We start from the raw sequence: 18193 nt of genomic DNA on the forward strand, positions 1-18193 counted from the left end.
GAGATTCTATCCTGGTCTGACATGCTGGTATCGTTTCAGTCATGTAATCTACACGCCCCTTTTGTGGGCTCTAGATATAATACAAGCTTCCTAGTCTCCTTCTCTCTACGCTTCTTCAGGGAAGCACATCTTCAGCAACCTCTTCCGATGCTTCACGAGAGCAGGAAACTCCTTCACGAGCTCCACCAGCCTGCGGTCGACCCAGCCGAACTGCTCGTCGAGCAGCAGATGGGTATACGCAAAGACGGAGGCGTCGAACAGCGTCGGCTCCTCGGCGCCAAAGAACCACCCCGTGCCGCCGCTGCCGCTCTCGTCCAGTAAGGTGGCCAGCGCCTCGAACGCGTCGCGCGCGTCGGCGTATATCCGCGACGGGTCGACCACGGCGGTCCGCGTCGTCCTCAGGACGAGGGCCTCGGCGGCGGAGGTGGTCTGGTGCCGCAGCGTGAGGCGGACGATGGCGTTGGTGGAGGCCGAGTCGATGTAGAGGCGGGAGAGGAGGGGCGCGTTGGCCGGGGAGAGGTAGAGGGCGTGGAGCCAGGCGGTGCGGATGCGGGCGTCGAGGAGGGCTTCGTAGGCTTGGAGGCGGCTTGCTGGAGGCGGGGGCGGTTGTTTTGAGGAGGGGTTCTGGGAGAGAGCCCAGGTCTCGAGTCTGGAGCCGGCGCTGACGGGGCGGGAGGGTATCGAGGGTTGGAGGTAGGGCAGGGCGCCGGAGGGGGAGGCGTGGTTTGTGGAGGGGCAGGTGCGGAAGTGTACGCCTGCTATCTTGAGGAAGGTCTGGATGGAAGAAGGCTAGGGTTAGCTGGGTGGCCTCGGACGGGAGGGGAGAATGCAGGTGATGCTTCGGACTGACCTGCCACTTTAGACACGAGGGGTTGAAGCTCGGTCGGCCCCTCGGGGCATCGTCGTCCGTGGTGAAGACGTAGAGGATTGGGATGTCGCCGCGGGGAGGGGAGCGGATGGGGAGGTCGTTCGGGGGCAGGGTGATGAGCGGGAAGCGGCGAAAGAGGGCGGCGATCGGGGCGGGGACATCAAACAAGCTCCTCGGAGGATGTTCCGGCATGGCTGCGGTGTCGCGCCGGGGAGGACGGCGGAGGGGGGCGGCGAGGAGGGGTTGTGTGCAAGGCCGAGAATGGAGGGGTGAGGGCGCGCGCGCGGCGATGAGGGAGGCGGAGCTCTGGTCCGGACGACGGAGCTGCCCCAGGCTGGAGATGAGATTGTCAGGATACGCTGTAAGGTACGTAGCGTCGAAGGAGGGGTCCTCGGGTTTCGTATCGATTCTCGTGCTGGCCGCGTCTCGCGTGCTGCTCCCTTTTTTTTTTTTTTTCTCGTCCTGCCCCCGGCGTGGTGTTGTCTCCTTGTTGGTCCGTGGGAGGAGCGAGGAGCAGGAAACTCGTTGGTTGGTCGGAGCTACGTTGCCAACCTGGGTTCCTTAGTGCGTACCTTACTGCGAAGGCTACGGGTTCACTTGCATTTGCTGCTGGCAGGGCCGGGGCGTCCGTTGGTCGGTGGAGTCTCGGAACGGAAACGACCATGCAGCAGCAGCGAGAGAATTGCAGATTGTCGCGTTGCGCTTCTTTTCTTCACCGCCCATCTGCCGCCCGGAGTAATTTATCGCGTCCCCATGCGAGATAAGAGGATATCTGAGTTTCCTTCTTTCTCGGCGCATTTGAGGGGTCGGGTGGTGCGAGACGGGAGCCGCTGGATAGCCTGGACTGCTAGTGTGGCACGAGTTTGCTTGAATGGCGCTGGTGCCATGCAAAGGACAGAGATTCTTTGATGAAGCGATCCGGGCTGGCATCATGCACCCCCGGTTGGAAAGGGATTCCCGTTCGTGGAGTGGTCTGGTTAAGCTGTTGTGTGCTTGGAAGGCTTGCTTGCACCTGCAGACGACTGCATGTCTTGCTACCTTAGCAGCGGGTTTGCGGCGCTGTAAATGGACCCTGGATTAGCTTCTCTCCCTGGGCTACTGTTACAGTTCTATCACTCTGAGTCTGGCACCATCGTCCGTCTCTCATTTCTTCCATGACGCTTCTCCTGTAATGACCGGATACGGACGCAGAGATTGTGCGACAGCGCTGCTGGTCCCATCGACCGCCTCGGCAGGTGGCCAGATGGGTCGGTATCCGTCAAGGACTACACTACAGGTATCCGTGCAGGCGACGGCGGAAATATCGAGCAGAAAGACGACAACAGGATGGAGCCGGCCGAGGTGAATCAAGCGCTCGCCGTCCGCCCGAAGAACCCAACCCCGGCTCGGTGAAGTCCCCGTTGGTTTGGACCCTGGAGGCGGGCGACTGGACTCCTGGAGGAGCCCCCCGTCGGTGAGGTGGCTCCGGATTAATCGCGGCCAATTGAGAAATTCCAGGCGGACTGTGGACTGGCGGGTCGAGTTCAATTTCGATGTTCCTGGGAGCAAGGTGCCCCTCGGTGATCTCGGGCAAATTCCTCGCTCAATTGCAAAGCCGGACGGATAGTTGGCCTCCCTCGTTCGATTCCTGCCAACTCTCTTTTTTGAGTTGCTGGATCAAAACATACCCGCAGGGACACCGCCTGGCCACTTGGGCAGTGCCGCATCATACACACGTCCTCGAGTGCCGCTTGAGAAGGCCAAGCTTTTGGATTGACGGGACGGCTGACAGCGTGATGACAGACAGCCATCAACAGCTGCAGACGGGGAACGACACCAGCCTGCCGCGACTCGTGCACAAGATGCAAGTGCATGCGCCCAGGCAGGAAAGGCAAGACACCATCCACACACACTTGCCATGCTTTTCTGGCCACGGCAAGCTTGGGCATATCTTTCGACGCCCGACCTTCCCCCCGTGTGCGTAGTCGACCAGGCGAGGGCGAGCTAGTGAATCTCTGAGGCCATCAACAGAGACCGCAGTTGCGTTATTACCAATAACAACGCTTGCGGTCTACCAGGAAGTAGCGGACCAGCTCTGCATGTCTCCAAGGATTGGTCTGAGAAGAACCTTCCTAACGAGCGGTGGTGATGCATCCCATCCGAGACGCATCTGGACGGCTTCCAAACGAGGTTACGCATTTCGGTTCGGCTGGATGCTGGAGCGACAGCTTCCGGATGCTGCGCTGCACATGCGAATCGCAACACTGCTATTACGGGTGACTGAAAGCAAGCCAAGGCACCAAGGCAGAAGAAAGAAAGAACAATTTTTTTACTCTGTTCCAGTTTGTTTCGCCCATCTCACGAGATTGCGCGATTCTGGCCCCCAGATCAGAAGAGAGTGGTCCTATCTGATCATCATTCTGTGTTACCCGCCCCGGGACATTCTCATCCCGAAGGTATTCCGAGCCTGGAGCGAAAAGGCAACGGGAAGCCCTGCGCGCGCTTGGCCTAAGAGCACGACTGGGAAAAAAAACTCCAGTCTCCATGGGACTCGGGCGGGTCCAAGCCCATGGAGAGGCGGCGATAAGTGGGATGGGAAGATTGGGGACTGGGAAATCTCTATCCCGACATTTTCCGCATCTTTTCGCCCAAGCACCAGGCACGTCCACGTCCACCACCCACGGGATTATGCCGATGTCATTGAGCAGTCGGAAAACAAGCGACGAGCGCGCAAAGTCGACGACGGCCGCCACGCCCCCAGCGCCAGAATGCCTGTGTGGGGAAACAAGGCAGGTTCGAAAACGGGAATTCCGTCAATGTCGTGTGGTCGTTCTTCACATGTTCCCCACCGACCGACCGGCCACCCCTGGACTTGGGACCACCTTGGATCTCCCGCCATCTGCCACTCGCAGTTCTGAAGGCGCGTCCAGCCCATTGTCCGTCTGGTTCTGAGTGAGGGCAAGCGGTGCCTGGTGCACACCAAAGAGGCAAGGTATGGCGACAACAGTACACGATGGCCTCAGCGAGAGACAGAGAAAGACAAAATCACAAGCAAATGGGGGTTGGGAAAGCGAGTAAGAACAAGAAGTCAACCGGAGCGCATCCCCCTTGATTTTGAGTTTCTCGCAGTTCCCCCGGGTTTTGTTACTCCATCCAGCAGCTTCGATTCGATGGCTTGTGATCATGCCTCCTCTCCTCGAGCTGTTTTCCCAGAATCCAGGCCATCCACGCCACTTCCCCCGCAATCCCGTTCGAGATAGAGTTCAGCCCGCACCAACCCACGCAACAGCCGCACAGTCATCACTCTACACGTTGCTGGTCTCGCCGTATCCGACGACAGACAATCTTGGGACGGGATTACACGCCGTGCCTCCCGGAGGCTAGAGCCTGCGCGGTGACGAAAGCCAGCGGCCAGACAAGAGGGCAGACAGGTCTCACTTTCGCATCGGATCGAAATCGAAAAGCCTCGTTTCGCGTTGCAGCCATCTCATCCATCGCCTGCCTCGGTTGGTATCGCGCACCGCATCTCTTCGTCTGTTCGGGCAAAGGATACTGCGTGCTGTCCCAGACTACGGACAAGATCGGAGACGGAGACACACAAAGAGGAAGAACTGCCCGCGCAGGTACTGGTCTTGACATGGGATACCGACCAGCATCCAGCAAACATGGACGTGGGATGGCGGCGGCAGCAGCAGCAGCAGCAGCAGCAGCAGCATCTACAGGTGGGGCAGAGCATGTCATCGCCTGGCTGTTCCCTCCCTCGCCCTAGGCTGGAATCGAACGAGGCAGGCTTCGGTGCATTGGTTCTTGTTCCCAGGATCGCGTCGCCAGGGACGGTTGATGCGATCCAGTCAAGTTCAATGCGGAGAATTGGCTTAGGGACAAGAGGGAGCAGCGCTCACGTACCGGTACTTGGAGGCGACGCCACCCATGTCCACCACGACATGCCGCCTCGCCCTACCCCACACAGCGAAACGCTCGCCGGCCAGAAGGCCGACCCCCATATGCTGCCCATGAATTGCGCACTCACTTGCTCCCGAGTCGGTCGCTCGAGCCGCTGATCCGCAGAGACCCTGAAGGGCTGCCCTGAGTCGAGACGCGGTGCAAACCGCCTGCCCCCGCCTCGCATGGGGGAATAATGTACCAGTACTTGACACATGGGGGCCCTGATTACTGCTTTTGGCGACGTTTACCGCAGGGCCTGACGCTGTCTGTCGTCCTCGTCGTACCTCAGCAACCCCCCGCGCCATGGAAAGCAAGCAAGCATGGCAGCTGAGGGCCTCGACTGATGCAATATGCATATCGATAATCGTCGTCGTCCCGAGGCAACAAGAAAAAAGCACCAGAAGATCTACGGGTGGGACGACAGCGAAGACTTCGGCGTCATACGTACCAAGCTCGGGTCGGGTCCTTCTCCAAGTCCACAAACCAATCTTCGGACCTATTATCGCGGCTCCAGAGGTCCATGGCTCCAGAAGCCCGGGCAGGAGTCGGCCGGGTCGGGTCTAGGGCATTGAGCGTCATGGATTAGACGGTGGGAAATAACGTGAAGGCGTATCGGCCGCGTCCCTCTTTTTTTTCTCTCGGTTTTTTACAAAAAAGAACTGGGGAAAGATGAGATGGATTCTGCTACCGCGGCTACTCTCCGTGCAAAAGGTACACACGCGGGCAGTACAAGGTAAATAACCACCCTTTTTGCGCAGCCATCTCGGTCTTGCGTCGGTAGATGGGAACCAGACCTCAGATTCTTTATCCTCGACTCGCCCACCCTCTCCCATCCAGCCCGACTCTTCTGCCTGATATTATTGCTGCTACCTTTGCCTATCCATCCATCCATCCATCCAACCATCCCTCCCACCCATCTTCTCCCACACCGCACTCATTCACACCCACACGCGCAGCTTTTCGTTTAGAACAAAAGCAAGTCAACTGGACAGTCTGAACCAACCCCAATCCAGCTGCCCATCACATCATCGCTACCATCCACACCCTCTCCCGTCCGCACGAGCTGCCGCCGCGCTGCCTTACATCCCACCCAGCCTTCTTTCGGTCCTGGATCCTACGGTCAACAAGCAAGGCAATAAGAGAAGACGAGAAGAAAGGGCTGCCGCACTACCCACCTCCATCCCGCATCCTACGCAAGCCCGTGTCGACTACCGACTCGCCTTATCCAGCCCAGGATCCTGCTCAGGTTACGACGCTGCTCGAACGATATCCCGCACATAAGAGTCTCAACATCCCTCGCTCGCGTGTGCGTGTGGCTCAGTGATCTCCTCCCCACCTCCTGCGTGTCTCACTCTTCTCCCTCTTTCAAACGGAAAGGCGAAGGGGAAAAACCATCTGGTCATCTTGTCACCATCTTCCCATCGCTGCACTCTCGTTCTCTGCCAGCTGCTTCTCCTTGCCCTTGTCGGTCACCACCCGCACACCCCAATCTATCTTATCCACACGACTGTTGGCTGTCCGCTGCAAGGGTCGTTGGTTATCCGCAATCGCGCCGAAATCCAATATTGCGTCCAATATTGTCCAAGCAAGACAGCAGTACCCGCAATTAGCCTGTCACTGGCACCAGGGTCGTCCCACGATCACTTTAAACCTCGTCCATCCCCACGGTTCACGGCTATCCCGTTACGTCTGTTAAATCCCAGACACACCCATCGACGCCCTTTTTTTCTTAAAAAGACATTCACACGCTCCTCGCCCTTACTTGGACGCCTTGTCTCTCGACTCGCTTCCGCCCTCCGGTTCCTGATCTCCAGCCTCTCATCCCCGCCTGACATCACCCCGTTCAGGCACACTGTGCTCGGTCTCACATTTACAGTCAAGATCGGCAGCCCCAAAAACGAAGATCTGGGGATATAATACCACCAACCATCGCCTCTCTCGACCTGCCCGCCCCTCCGCCTCGGCAGTCCACCTCACATTTTGCCCTCGGAACAAGACACCACCACCCACAACCACACAACAAATTCACCTCCCACAACCACCGCAACCATGAATGCACCCAACCAGCCTTCCCGCCAGGACTCCATGTCTTCGCAGTCCTCATTGTCGACAGACCAGTCGCCCAACCAGATGGCCCCGCCGCCTCAGGCCCCCTCCGCCCAGGCCCCGTCAACCGAGGCCTTCCTCCGCGACTTCACCCTCGTCGCTGAGGCCGCGAAACGTGCCCAGATGGCCGTCATGATGCGCGACTTCGAGGCCTGTGGTCTTTCGTAGACCAAAAAAAGCCACCTACGCATCCGTCCGCAAGGCTACGAAAGAGCGTTCAAGATTATCCGAGCAAACCTTCTTTCCACCACGCTCTTAGCTCGGACCGTCTACGGACTTGCAAACTATCGGATGGGGCCCGCTGAAACAATGCGGTCTGCGGGAGGAAGCCGAGGCATGCGAGACGCAACGCTGTCACTCGCATCGAAATGTGCACACATGAAGGAAGAGTTATCTCGGAGGCCAGGAGATTCCCGTCGCCGTCTTCCCTCGCGTGTGTGTGACGCTCACCTCTCCTCTCGACCCTTCTCCCGCTCTCCCCTTCGTTCACCCGGACGTTGCTCTCCTCTCGCTACGAAACGTTTAATCGGTCTTAGAAGTCTTCTCTCATGGGACCTGGGGCATCGGCTTTACACATTCCCATTCATCTCGGATACCGGGCAAACGGATAGACGATTCGACTCATTTTAACGGCAACAAACATTACTTTCATCAACGGCATATCGGCGTTTATTTAAAGGATCAAACAGGGCATATTGCATTGCGGGATTGGGAATATCTATCTATTGGGACGTTTCTTTGCAACGGCGTCGATGGCGTAAACTTACCGGGACTGGGGCTGTCGCTTTTTGTCATACCCAAACCCGAATGACTGCTTCGCTCTCATGTATGAATACCACATCGGAGGACGCTCGTCCTACCTAGACGTTATCTTGACAGTTTTAAATACAAGCCAGTCTACTGGTCTTCTTCAATGTTCCCGTTTGGCTCGTTCAACGTGATGATCATTGTGTGAACGCTTCTCCGATGTCCACGTTGTTCTATTTTTCACACGGCACATGGACACGAAGCTTGATCCGTCAACATCATATTGCTGTTTCGCCGCTTATATCCCATGCGTCTAAATCCCTTCCTCGCCGCCAGTCCGCAGCCCTCGTTAAACATCTGATTCTCTGTTCTTCTCATCCCCCTCTCCAGTGCCACTCTATCAGAACCCAACTACAACTTAGAGGCAAGCACAATCCCGCCGTCGACAGTAATAGTCGCCCCCGTGACGAACGCGCCCGCCCTCGAGGCCAAAAACAGACACGCGCCCGCCACGTCCTGCGGCGTCCCGATCCGCCGCATCGGGATCTCCTCCTCGATCGTCGCCCTCATCGAGTCCAGCGTCGCCTTCATCATCTTGCTCTCGAACGGCCCGCACGCCAGCGTGTTGCTCGTCACGCCCCGCGGGCCCAGCTCCCGCGCCAGCGCCCGCGACAGGTGGTGCAGCCCGGCCTTGCTCGCGCTGTACGCGAAGCTGCTCATCAGCGGCACGCGCAGCCCGTCGACACTGCCGATGTTGATGATGCGGCTCGGGTCGCCCTCAACCGCGGCGGCCTCGAGCAGCGGCGCCGCGAGCTGCGTGAGCGAAAAGACGCGCTGCAGGTTTAGGGTGAGCAGCTTCGTCCACGCGGCGTCCGGGTACGTGTCGAACGAGTCGCCCCACGCGGCGCCCGAGTTGTTGACCAGCACGTGGAGCTTGCCGCCCGTCGCGGCGGCGAGGGAGGCGACGAGGGCCTTGCAGTCGTCGAGCTTCTGCAGGTCCGCGGGGATGGCGTGCGCCGTGCCGGGCCCCTTGGCCGAGAGGGCGGAGGCGGCGGCGGTGCAGGCGGCGGCGTCGCGGGAGGAGATGTACACCGTTGCGCCGTTGGCGACGAAGCCCTCCGAGATCATCAGGCCGATGCCCTTGGCGCCGCCTGTTACGAGGACGATTTTGTCCTGGGGAGTAGAGTGTCAGTTCGGTCAAGTCTGGCTGGGTGATATGATGGGCTGGCTGGTGGGCACTTACCTTGACATTGAAGAGCGATGCGGCGTCCATTGTGATACGATTTTCAAGCGGCAGATTCCTGAGGGGCAATTGTTTCTCGAGAGATGTGAGATCTCCCGTTCGAGTAGCAGAAAATGAGGAAGTTTTGGTTTGCGAGAGATGTACACGAAGCTGAGGGAGCTCTTCGGATGAGATGAGAGCTTCAGGGTCCTAGCTCAGACGAGCCGAGGCTCAGTCTGAGGGGCCTAGGCCGAGGTGCGATAAGGGGTACGCTGACCCCCACGTAACCACCATGTAAGCTTAAGTATATCCCATCCCGCCGGGCTGCAGTTTATTAAACCACGATGCGACACGGAAGAGCTTATTCAACATCAATCCTCAGACCCCCGCCAGATCGTCTTGCAGTTGGGGTACTAGTAATACGGTATTGGACTCAGGAAGCTACACTATTCTATGCCCTTTGTCACTACCTTCTAATACGCGATTCTATCGTCACAACCGTCCTATCCTATGCTAACGCAACCACCAACGCCTTTGCTTTTCCTCAATCTCAATGCTTGTCTGTGCTGCCGAGACTGGAAACGCCCATATCTCGAATTCTCCATCTCCCTGGCGCGTTCACTAGTCCTCGCCGCTGCGGGCAGCTATGCTCGGGGGTTTTTCTAATCCAATTACTCAGGGAACCATTCGAATGGAAAATTACCATCCTGCCACAAGCTGCATGATCAATCCTCAAATCTATCCGGGCAACGCGATTACGAAGTGGATGACCTTGGGCTACGCTTTCTCATAAAGGCCGGCAACCTAGACGGCTTCTCTCCGTTGCTCGTGGTAGTCTTCTCCTGCTTCTCTTGCGAGCTTGTCGTGGTGCCCGCGGCCGCAGCAGCCGCCTCTCTCTCCTTTCTGGGTGAGCAGCAGCATCCCATCGCGGCGTGGAGGATAAACGCAAGGTCGGTCAACGCCGAGGCGATCCACATGAAGACGAACATGCGCACACCGAGAACAGCCCTTATGTTAAGCTCGGACTGCTGCGTAAGCGCGTACCGAGCTCCCACGCTCATGACGGTAGCAATGATGGAGGCCACTGTGACGAAGAGACCGGCGAGACCGGCGAAGATGGCCATGGGAAGACTCCACCAGCGCGTGCGCAGAACGAGGGGCGTCGCGATGAGGAGGGCGGCGACGAGGGAGATGCCGGCGAGGAAAAGACCGAACATGACCTGCTGGCCGATACGGAGGATGTTGAGAATGGTGGTCACCTCATTAGGGAGGGCAATGGTTGCGCCAGCAAGAAGCTCGTTGGTAAGAATCTCTATGGGGTTGAACCAGAAGAGCCTCTGCGGCGTTGAGCAGAAGGTGACGCCTCTGGGTGCCATGTCAGTGAGTTGATCGGGAAGAGGGGGGCAGCGGACATACTCATCATCGTAACCTTCGCAAAAGTTCCACAAGCCGACCTGGTAGAAATCGTGGAGGCCGAGACTCCTAGCGATGGAATTCAACAGGGCAGCATTGTTCCCTGACGACAGTGGGATAATATCTGAGACGTCAAGCTTGAAGAAGTAGATGTCGGTAAGGACGGGTTTGATGGATGTGTTGCCGATAATGACAAGGATGAGGAAGATGATGGAGATGAAATAACAAACAGCGCAAACGATTGCGCTGTTCCTCCGGATCTTGGCCATCTGGTACGAGGTTGAGGGGTGAAGTGGATGAGAATGAAGTCGTCAAGCGTCCGAAGCTGGGGGCAAGGGCGTCGTCTACTCTGTGGTGCTTCCCCAGATATCTGCAGATGCCAGCGGCGGACCTCGACCTGTGACCTTAGGTTGTGGTGGGAGGTGCAGGTGACGCGGGCTCCGATGGTCTTTCTCTCCGGAGTCCGGATTGGGTGACGGGAGGAAAGAATCGGTGTCTGGGTTGAGTTGAATCGAAACTGCCAACAGCCAATGCCAAGCAGCGATGTCTCGCCTGCCAAAGAAGAAGACGACGCGTCTGCAGGATGTCACCAGGCTGAAGAGTGAAGAAGCGCCGTCGAGTCGATGATGGTGATGATGATGGGCATCAACTTCCAAGACAGACCGGTCGATCGAAACCAGGAAAAACAGAATAAACTAAACAGTGCCAGGCCAGGCCAGACCTTTGCCCACCGACAGATCCCTGGCTCTTGGTAAATACGGATGGGCTGGGCAAGGGTCAGGGCGAGCTGGGCAGGGTCGGCGGTCGGGTGTTGAGGTGAGTTGGCAGCAGCCAGGCGTATCGCTGTTGGGGAAGCTTAAAGGACGGTATCGATCAGGGAGAAATGACGTCGTAGCAATGACTATCTGCTCTTTCCCTTTTTTTTTCCCCCCGTTTCCTCTCTCTCTAGGAGGTCGACCAGTGTCTTTGGCGGCAGGCTAATGCTAGCGGGCCTTGGCTTGAAGCAGATGCAAGGTGCAGTGGGCCCCTGGTTTCTTTTCGTCCGATGGACAGACTGGAGGAGGAGCCAGAGCTTTTCAAGAAAGTCAGTCGACAATTGGAACGAACCGTCCGTTCGGCAGAGAAGAGACCAAAAAAAGGAAAAATCACAGCACGGGCTGGGACGAGTGTTTTGGCGGTGGTGCAGCCATGCAGCAGAGGTGCATTTGCAGGCAAGGCAAGGTAGGAAGGTTGGTAACTTGCACCTGGTATCCGTAGCGGGAGCCCACTTCGGTCATATGCGTAGGGTCGTTTCTGCGGCAGTTGCCTTGTCTATTACGGAGCTCGATTTGTTATGAATAAAACACCACGGACACGCTTCTCCAGCCAGACGTGTGTGAGAGAGCGGCGGTCTCGTCCTTCTCTGGGTCCCTTGGCCATACAAAGTAGGAATCGTCTAGTACTTCGTAAACGAGATCCGGTGCCCCTGGTCTAGCACCGCCCCAAAGAGCCCCGTCGTGTCACTTCTCTCGGCTGGCCGGCCTGATGATTGATGGTGACAGCCACCCCTTCACAGCTGAAAAAGGAACGCCTGCAGAAATTCCTGGCCATCCGATTTGGACGGCATCGGGCACATGCTGCTGCTAGATACCATCCGGGAAGGGAGCGGCAAAACCCAGGCATGCAGACGATGGCTGTGTCCGCTCCTTTGCTTCACTGCCTATTGATCAATGATGAATGATGCTGAAAGAGTTGCCAGGGGGCCGCGCTGTCCACGGTCCCCGTCCGGCGCAGCGCTGCCTTGGCCGTGCCGTGTGCGTCCCGTGTTTGTGTGTGTGTGGCATGTGTGCTTTTCTCTCTATTTTTCCTGGGCGAATCCCAGCAGAGACTCGGTCCTAATCTAGAGTGGTACTCATTTAATTCCCCGTGAAGAGTGATCAGCTTGAACCCCTGCCCAACACTGTTTATCTCGATTCAAACAAACGAAATGAGGATTGACAGGTTGATGGAAGCCTAAAACTTTACTCTGTCCATCACTCTTCAGCCCAGTTATGCCATTTCCAGTCGTTGGGTGACAACTGACAAGAGGCGTATTCCAGAAGCCACCACAATCGCGTACTTTCTATGTAGCAGGCTGCACACGCGTACACCCCGCCGCGCCGGCAGCTATGCCGTTGATCGCCAGGGAATCAGGGATGGTGTTACCCGTTTGTCCCTTGTTTCCTGCTGCCGTCTCGCCGCCCGCGGCCCCTTCCCGGGCCCTGGATGCCCCTCCCTCGCCGCAGACATGCCGCAGATGTGCACTAGCAGATTCGTTGTTGCCTCCATCGATGTCGTCGTCGTTCGATTGTCACTTGGAGTTGTTTGTTTTTTTGCTCGCGGTGCCTATGGATACATCTATTCTTGATACGGGACATGCAGCGCAGTGCCGGAGATGGGCGACAGGGACATGGTCAATCCCCAGCGATCCTCGCAGCAGCTTCCGGTGAGAGGTGGACCATGGAAATGGGGCTCTTTGGGCCCCTGGGCCCGCCTGATGGGGGCTGCTGCCAGTCGAAGGTTGTTTCTTTTCGCGGTACCGCCGTCCAGTCTCTTCTCTTTTCTGCTGAAGTGGACAGCAGCAACCAGGAGCAACAACGCCAGCGCATTGCAGACAACCCAGCCCAAGTGGGCTCAGCACAGGCCCCGGCCTAGCCACCCCAAATGTCTGGGCCACCCCGGTTAACCAAGCCCAGTACACAAATATTATGTCATAGGTAGACAGCGGCACGCCTCTGAGTCCTGACCTTTGACCTTTGAATCTCGTTCTCGTTGCTGCTAACTCCTGTACCGTTGCGCCGCCCAAACGTACATTGGCACCTGCATCTCCTCGCGTGAATGGCCGACTGGTCTTTTTGTTGTTTCGTTTCGCAAATCTCTCGGCCTTATTTTTCCTTACCTCAATTGCTTCCAAGACGCTCCGCTCTGGCTACTGCTTTGTACTAGCAAGTAGCTCGCTGTCCAGGATCGTCATCGACCTCCCGAGTCAGTCCCAACGTCGTCGCCCTGCTCATCCGATATCCGTTTTGGCTTCTGTCCTCCCGTCTTTTGCCCAACTCAAATCTTTTCGAGGGGTACCTGGTCACTGCGTCCTGTCGCGATCAGGGCACGAATACATACACCCACATCGAACCTGAACCTCAACATCGCCATATCCTTCAGTCGTTAAGCCAGCAAAGATTCTTCGCGAGAGGCTGCGTCGCCCACCATGACCGGCCGTCTACTCGCCTTCTCCCTGGGCCTGCTCTCGCTCGTTGCGACCCCAGCTACAGCTCAAGATGCAGTCAGCACCAGCAGTTTTACTCTCACCAACACCAAAGATGTCACCTTCCTCTCAGGAACGAAGACAGTCCCGGTAACCCAGGCTAGAACCCCGACCGGACCTTACGAAACCTACACCTCAAAAATCACACTCACCGGCGAGAGGCTCACGACCGTCACCGGCTCCGTCACCTTTACTGGAAATGTCACCGAGACGACTACAAACGCCGAGGGGCAGTCCATCGTCATCATCTCGGGCGCAACCTCTGTCATGACGGCGACAATCAGCGGCAATGCCTCAGAGACGACTTCGACAGCCCCCACCGCCACCAACACGACACCCTGCAACAACTACGTCGAGTTTTGCGACAGGAAGTACAGCAATGTCACCGAGGTCGGCTGCCACAACTCGCCTTTCGTTCGCCCGGGCAACTCTGCTTCCAACCAAGCTCTCGATGTCACCACTCAGCTGAACGATGGAGTGCGCTTCTTGCAAGCTCAGATCCAGTGGCCCACTAACGGTACAGAGCCGCACTTCTGTCATTCGTCCTGCGATATTCTCGATGGTAAGTTTTTCATGCTGTGCCTTGATCACGCCCATCTAACACACCGCAGTTGGCCCAATCACCGACTGGCTTACGACTGTCCGCGAATGGGTTGATTCCCACCCCTACGACGTCGTCACAATTCTGCTCGGCAACGGTAATTATTCGAAGCCAGAGTTGTATGTTCCGTTCATCGAGGCCTCGGGAATCACTCGATACACCTACGAGGCCCCGTTCCTGCCCATGGCATACGACGACTGGCCAACGCTTGGTGAGATGATTCTCCGCGGCAAGCGCGTCGTCATGTTCCTCGACTACGTCGCCGATCAGCAGAAGTACCCTTGGCTTATGGATGAGTTCTCCCAAATGTGGGAGACCCCGTTCGACCCCATGGACCGCTCATTCCCGTGTGTTGTCCAGCGTCCGCCAGACCTGTCGGAACAAGACGCCAAGAACCGCCTGTACCTCATGAACCACAACCTCAACGCCGAGTACAACATCTTTGGCGCCTCCATCCTCGTCCCTGCTGTGTCCCTGCTCAACGAGACCAACAATGCTACCGGAAACGGTTCTCTTGGCTTGGCTGGCGCGCAGTGCACGCAAGACTGGGGTCGCCCGCCCAAGATCTTGAACGTCGACTACTACAACTACGGCGACCCGCCCGGCTCCGTTTTCCAGGTCCAGGCGAAGTTGAACAACGTCACGTATACTCGTGAGTGCTGCGGCAAGGTCACTGGCGCATCACCCGGCAGGCCTGTGGTGTCGGGGCTGGTTCTGATCATGGCCATGGCTTGCGCGCTCCTGCTGGTGTAGATTTAAACCTAATGTATCCTGGTAATCGGCTTGAATGATTAGCATGTTGGGCGTTACGCGGTGGCTTATTTATAGAAGGAAAAGAGAATCACTTATGAACCGTATCAATTGACACTAATCACTGAGCTTCCTGGTTTCTTTGTGAAATGTGCGAAGACATGTGTTACTTTCGACAAGGCTTGCGCTGGCGACTTGGTTCCAAAATGCAAGCGCCAATCTTCGCAAGTTTTGGATAGAAGATTCGCCATCCTTGAAGGTTCGACGAGCCTTGGGTGAGGGCAATCTTCGATTGTATGCGTTTCGTTGACCTTTTCGTTGACCTGGATGGCTTGTGTGAAGACCAAGAGCATGGTTAGCATAGGACATGGGAAAACGGAAAGTCTCAAAGACATCATAGAAAATTAAACGAAGAAGTGAAGTAGCTCGCGTCTTGAAGCTGAAGCCCAACGGCTTGTGTCTCCTGGACTGTCCCACAATCTGCTGCTGGACAGCAGTTTCTGCGGCTATTTGTGCCTTATCCGCTTTGCTAGCTGTCGTTCATCAACATACTGGTCGACCATATCCACCAGAGAGTGACGGTTCCAACAGACTGTCACCAACTTGGCTGGATATGAGAACAAGAATTTGGGTTGGAGCGTTTAGCTTGTTGCCCTTGTCGACATGGCTCGCGAACCTTTGGCAAACGAAATCTCGGGCTCGTCAAACTGACTTGCGTTTCTTCATCGAACAAGGCCATCGGAAACCTCATGGGTCGTGTTTGCCAGTTGTTCCGCTCGGAAGCCTGCAGCGACTGCAGACACTTTTGAGGAAAACACCATCATCAAGCACATGCTCTCTTCTCTCCACAACTTCGAGAGGCTCACTTCAGCGGAGGAAACAGATCATTCGGCGTGAAGCAGTCCCCATCGCATGTTCTGTACTGCCTTCATTCATCATCGCCAGCCCAGGCGAGCAAAGGGGCCGTGAGCTGTGAGGCAGAGTCTCCCTCAGGGTGGCAATCTTCTTAAGCATCAAGACAGCATCAACTATGCGGCTTTAGACCGCCTTCATCCCAACAGTAACAGTTTTGACAGCGTTCTGGAGCTTCTCCAGCTAAGATTTCAAGTGCCCGGCTGTAGAGCATCATGCTGTGATGCAAAAAACACAAAATCCAGATGATGGCGTTCTTCGTTCCTCCATGGCTACGACGAGATTATTTCGAATAAGTCTACGAGAAACTCAATAACGAAGGGCCCAAACACTTCTCCTTAGCATTCTCACGTTACATTCTGGGCAGGTCGACAACTGAGGAGGTCCAATGGACCCCTCTCGGATAGTCACAGACGTTTTTGCCATGGCCAGAGTTCCTCTCACTGACCGGCATCGACTGCGCTGTGTCTCGAGGGCGGGCATCATAATTTCCCACACCTGCTGGACCATTGTCCAGCCAGACGATGATTCCACCCCGAGTCCAGGATGATGGACGTGTCTTGCTGCGGGGTTAGTGGAGAGTGGGAAGCTGTATGTTCCGCAATGACTTGAACCTTTCGACAGAAAGACGGCACGAAATCAAGGGAGAACCGGAAGGACATATTACATATGGGATCAAGATATGCTAGGGGTTCTGCTTCTGCACGAAGAGCCGGGGTTGCTTACGTTGAACTTCGCAGACCTCGATCCCGGGGTCTGAGTGGAAGTCTGGACCTTTCACGGGACGGCATAACTCATCTTCTACAAGACTCCATTAGTGGGATTGAAGACTATACACAAGCTCTAGTAACGCATGCCCACTGAACCACATACCACAACGTCTGCTAGCTGTCAATAGTACCTATATAGTGTCTCTCTGTAGGCCTGCTTGTGACCCTCTCTAGGGCACTGCATCTTTCTAGGCCTTCTAAATACTCCGTTAAAATCATCTAATCTACCTGGTTTCTTCAGTATAGGGGTGGACGTAGAGAGAGAAAGCCAGAGAGGGTTGCGGCCACGAGAGAGTAGATCTACTGACTAGCCTCAACTTGCGCTTGGTGGGTGTTGTTTGGTATCTTTGCTTTTGGTTTGTCCCTCGCTATTGGAGAGGTAGTCAAGCCTATCTTTCCTGTCTCTTGTCACCATCATCAGCAAACCTGTGTCAGACATGCTGGGTGCTGGTTTTGTGGGCAACCTCCCTTGGCACCCACAATCGAAAGTGTTACAGGCGTACGCAGGATGCCGAGTTTGTGAACAGTTCCTAACACCGTGTTTCATTCTTAAATGCCACTTTACCCCAACCGTTGATGCTTGGTTGACGAAGATACGGACTTGCGGTCCAAGAATAGGTGCCTTTCGTCTGCAACATTCGTCTGCAAGAGGTCGGCGTCGTTCAGCAAGTCAAACCTATCCTGAGAATCACGAGCAAATTTTCCAATAGACGACATGTTTGGTCATTGTCGCCTTTCAAATATTATTTGGTCAGTGAAGATCTCATGCAACTTGTGAGAGTTACACATTAACCACGCTTGTCACCCAGTTCCAAGCTCACGCGCACCTTGAGCCAAATCGAAGTCTCCTCTGCTACTTGGAACGGCCGACGAGTAGATTCATTCCGGGGACCAAATCAGCTCGCTGGTTTGACGGAAGATCGTCGCCAATTTGATACTGACGTGGACAGCGACGGCTGACCGCGTTCTTTAGACACTAAGGAGCGTCTTTCCGACCTCGACATGTGTCATCTTTAGCCGCTAGAAGCATCTTTCGCATGCGCTGGATTATGGAATGGGACATTTACTTTGGGCAGGGAAGATAGCAAACCCGCACCAGACAGAGCTATGAGATGGCATGCTTCTTCACAATGAAAAATTGTGGACCTTGCTCGCAGTCTATGTTGTGTTCCTGAATACGCATGAAACCTCGCTATCGAATGAACAGCTTTGTAGATCCGAAGCTTCGTACACGACGCATATGTTGAGATAACATTTTTGCTTGAGACATTCAATCAGTCTAAGAAAATGTCCGACACTCCGATAAAGATCAAACTTGGTGAAGGCTAATAGGTCGTTTCGTGACTAGGCTGGACTATGTAGCCGATAGCCGCCGGGTACTGACCCATGCACAGTAGGAACACGATAATATAACTCTGTGAGATCAGGGAGCAGATAGTATTGCCCATGAAATCTTCATACATACTCACGCTTCAACGCGCAGAGGGTTCGAGGCCTGTCTCCGTGTTTAACACCAGATGCCTCTACAATGGAATGTCTTGATTTGGGCCGGCCGAATTTGATCCATGCATATGGTGAGATACTGTCCTAATGATTG

The 18193-nt window shown here is 55.8% G+C and overlaps 5 protein-coding genes across 5 annotated transcripts; 2 read left to right on the forward strand and 3 right to left on the reverse strand.

Annotated features, from left to right (window-relative positions):
* Positions 1-105: 105 nt before the first annotated feature.
* Positions 106-1060, reverse strand: GCG54_00011425 (uncharacterized protein; the record flags this gene model as incomplete). Its single annotated transcript, XM_045411330.1, has 2 exons — positions 106-774; positions 851-1060. 2 exons carry the CDS (start codon positions 1058-1060, stop codon positions 106-108), a joined length of 879 nt encoding a protein of 292 aa, XP_045268388.1.
* Positions 1061-6841: 5781 nt separating this feature from the next.
* Positions 6842-7066, forward strand: GCG54_00011426 (uncharacterized protein; the record flags this gene model as incomplete). Its single annotated transcript, XM_045411331.1, has 1 exon — positions 6842-7066. One exon carries the CDS (start codon positions 6842-6844, stop codon positions 7064-7066), a length of 225 nt encoding a protein of 74 aa, XP_045268389.1.
* A 990-nt stretch (positions 7067-8056) lies between these two features.
* Positions 8057-8918, reverse strand: GCG54_00011427 (3-oxoacyl-[acyl-carrier-protein] reductase FabG; the record flags this gene model as incomplete). The annotated part of the gene is made up of 2 exons (XM_045411332.1): positions 8057-8818; positions 8889-8918. 2 exons carry the CDS (start codon positions 8916-8918, stop codon positions 8057-8059), a joined length of 792 nt encoding a protein of 263 aa, XP_045268390.1.
* Positions 8919-9622: 704 nt separating this feature from the next.
* GCG54_00011428 (uncharacterized protein) lies at positions 9623-10549 on the reverse strand (the record flags this gene model as incomplete). Its single annotated transcript, XM_045411333.1, has 2 exons — positions 9623-10232; positions 10284-10549. 2 exons carry the CDS (start codon positions 10547-10549, stop codon positions 9623-9625), a joined length of 876 nt encoding a protein of 291 aa, XP_045268391.1.
* A 2957-nt stretch (positions 10550-13506) lies between these two features.
* On the forward strand, positions 13507-14917 carry GCG54_00011429 (uncharacterized protein; the record flags this gene model as incomplete). Its single annotated transcript, XM_045411334.1, has 2 exons — positions 13507-14125; positions 14175-14917. 2 exons carry the CDS (start codon positions 13507-13509, stop codon positions 14915-14917), a joined length of 1362 nt encoding a protein of 453 aa, XP_045268392.1.
* Positions 14918-18193: the final 3276 nt, after the last annotated feature.

The sequence above is a fragment of the Colletotrichum gloeosporioides genome (assembly GCF_011800055.1).
Source record: "Colletotrichum gloeosporioides strain Lc1 chromosome Unknown consensus_17, whole genome shotgun sequence".
NCBI lineage: Eukaryota > Fungi > Ascomycota > Sordariomycetes > Glomerellales > Glomerellaceae > Colletotrichum > Colletotrichum gloeosporioides.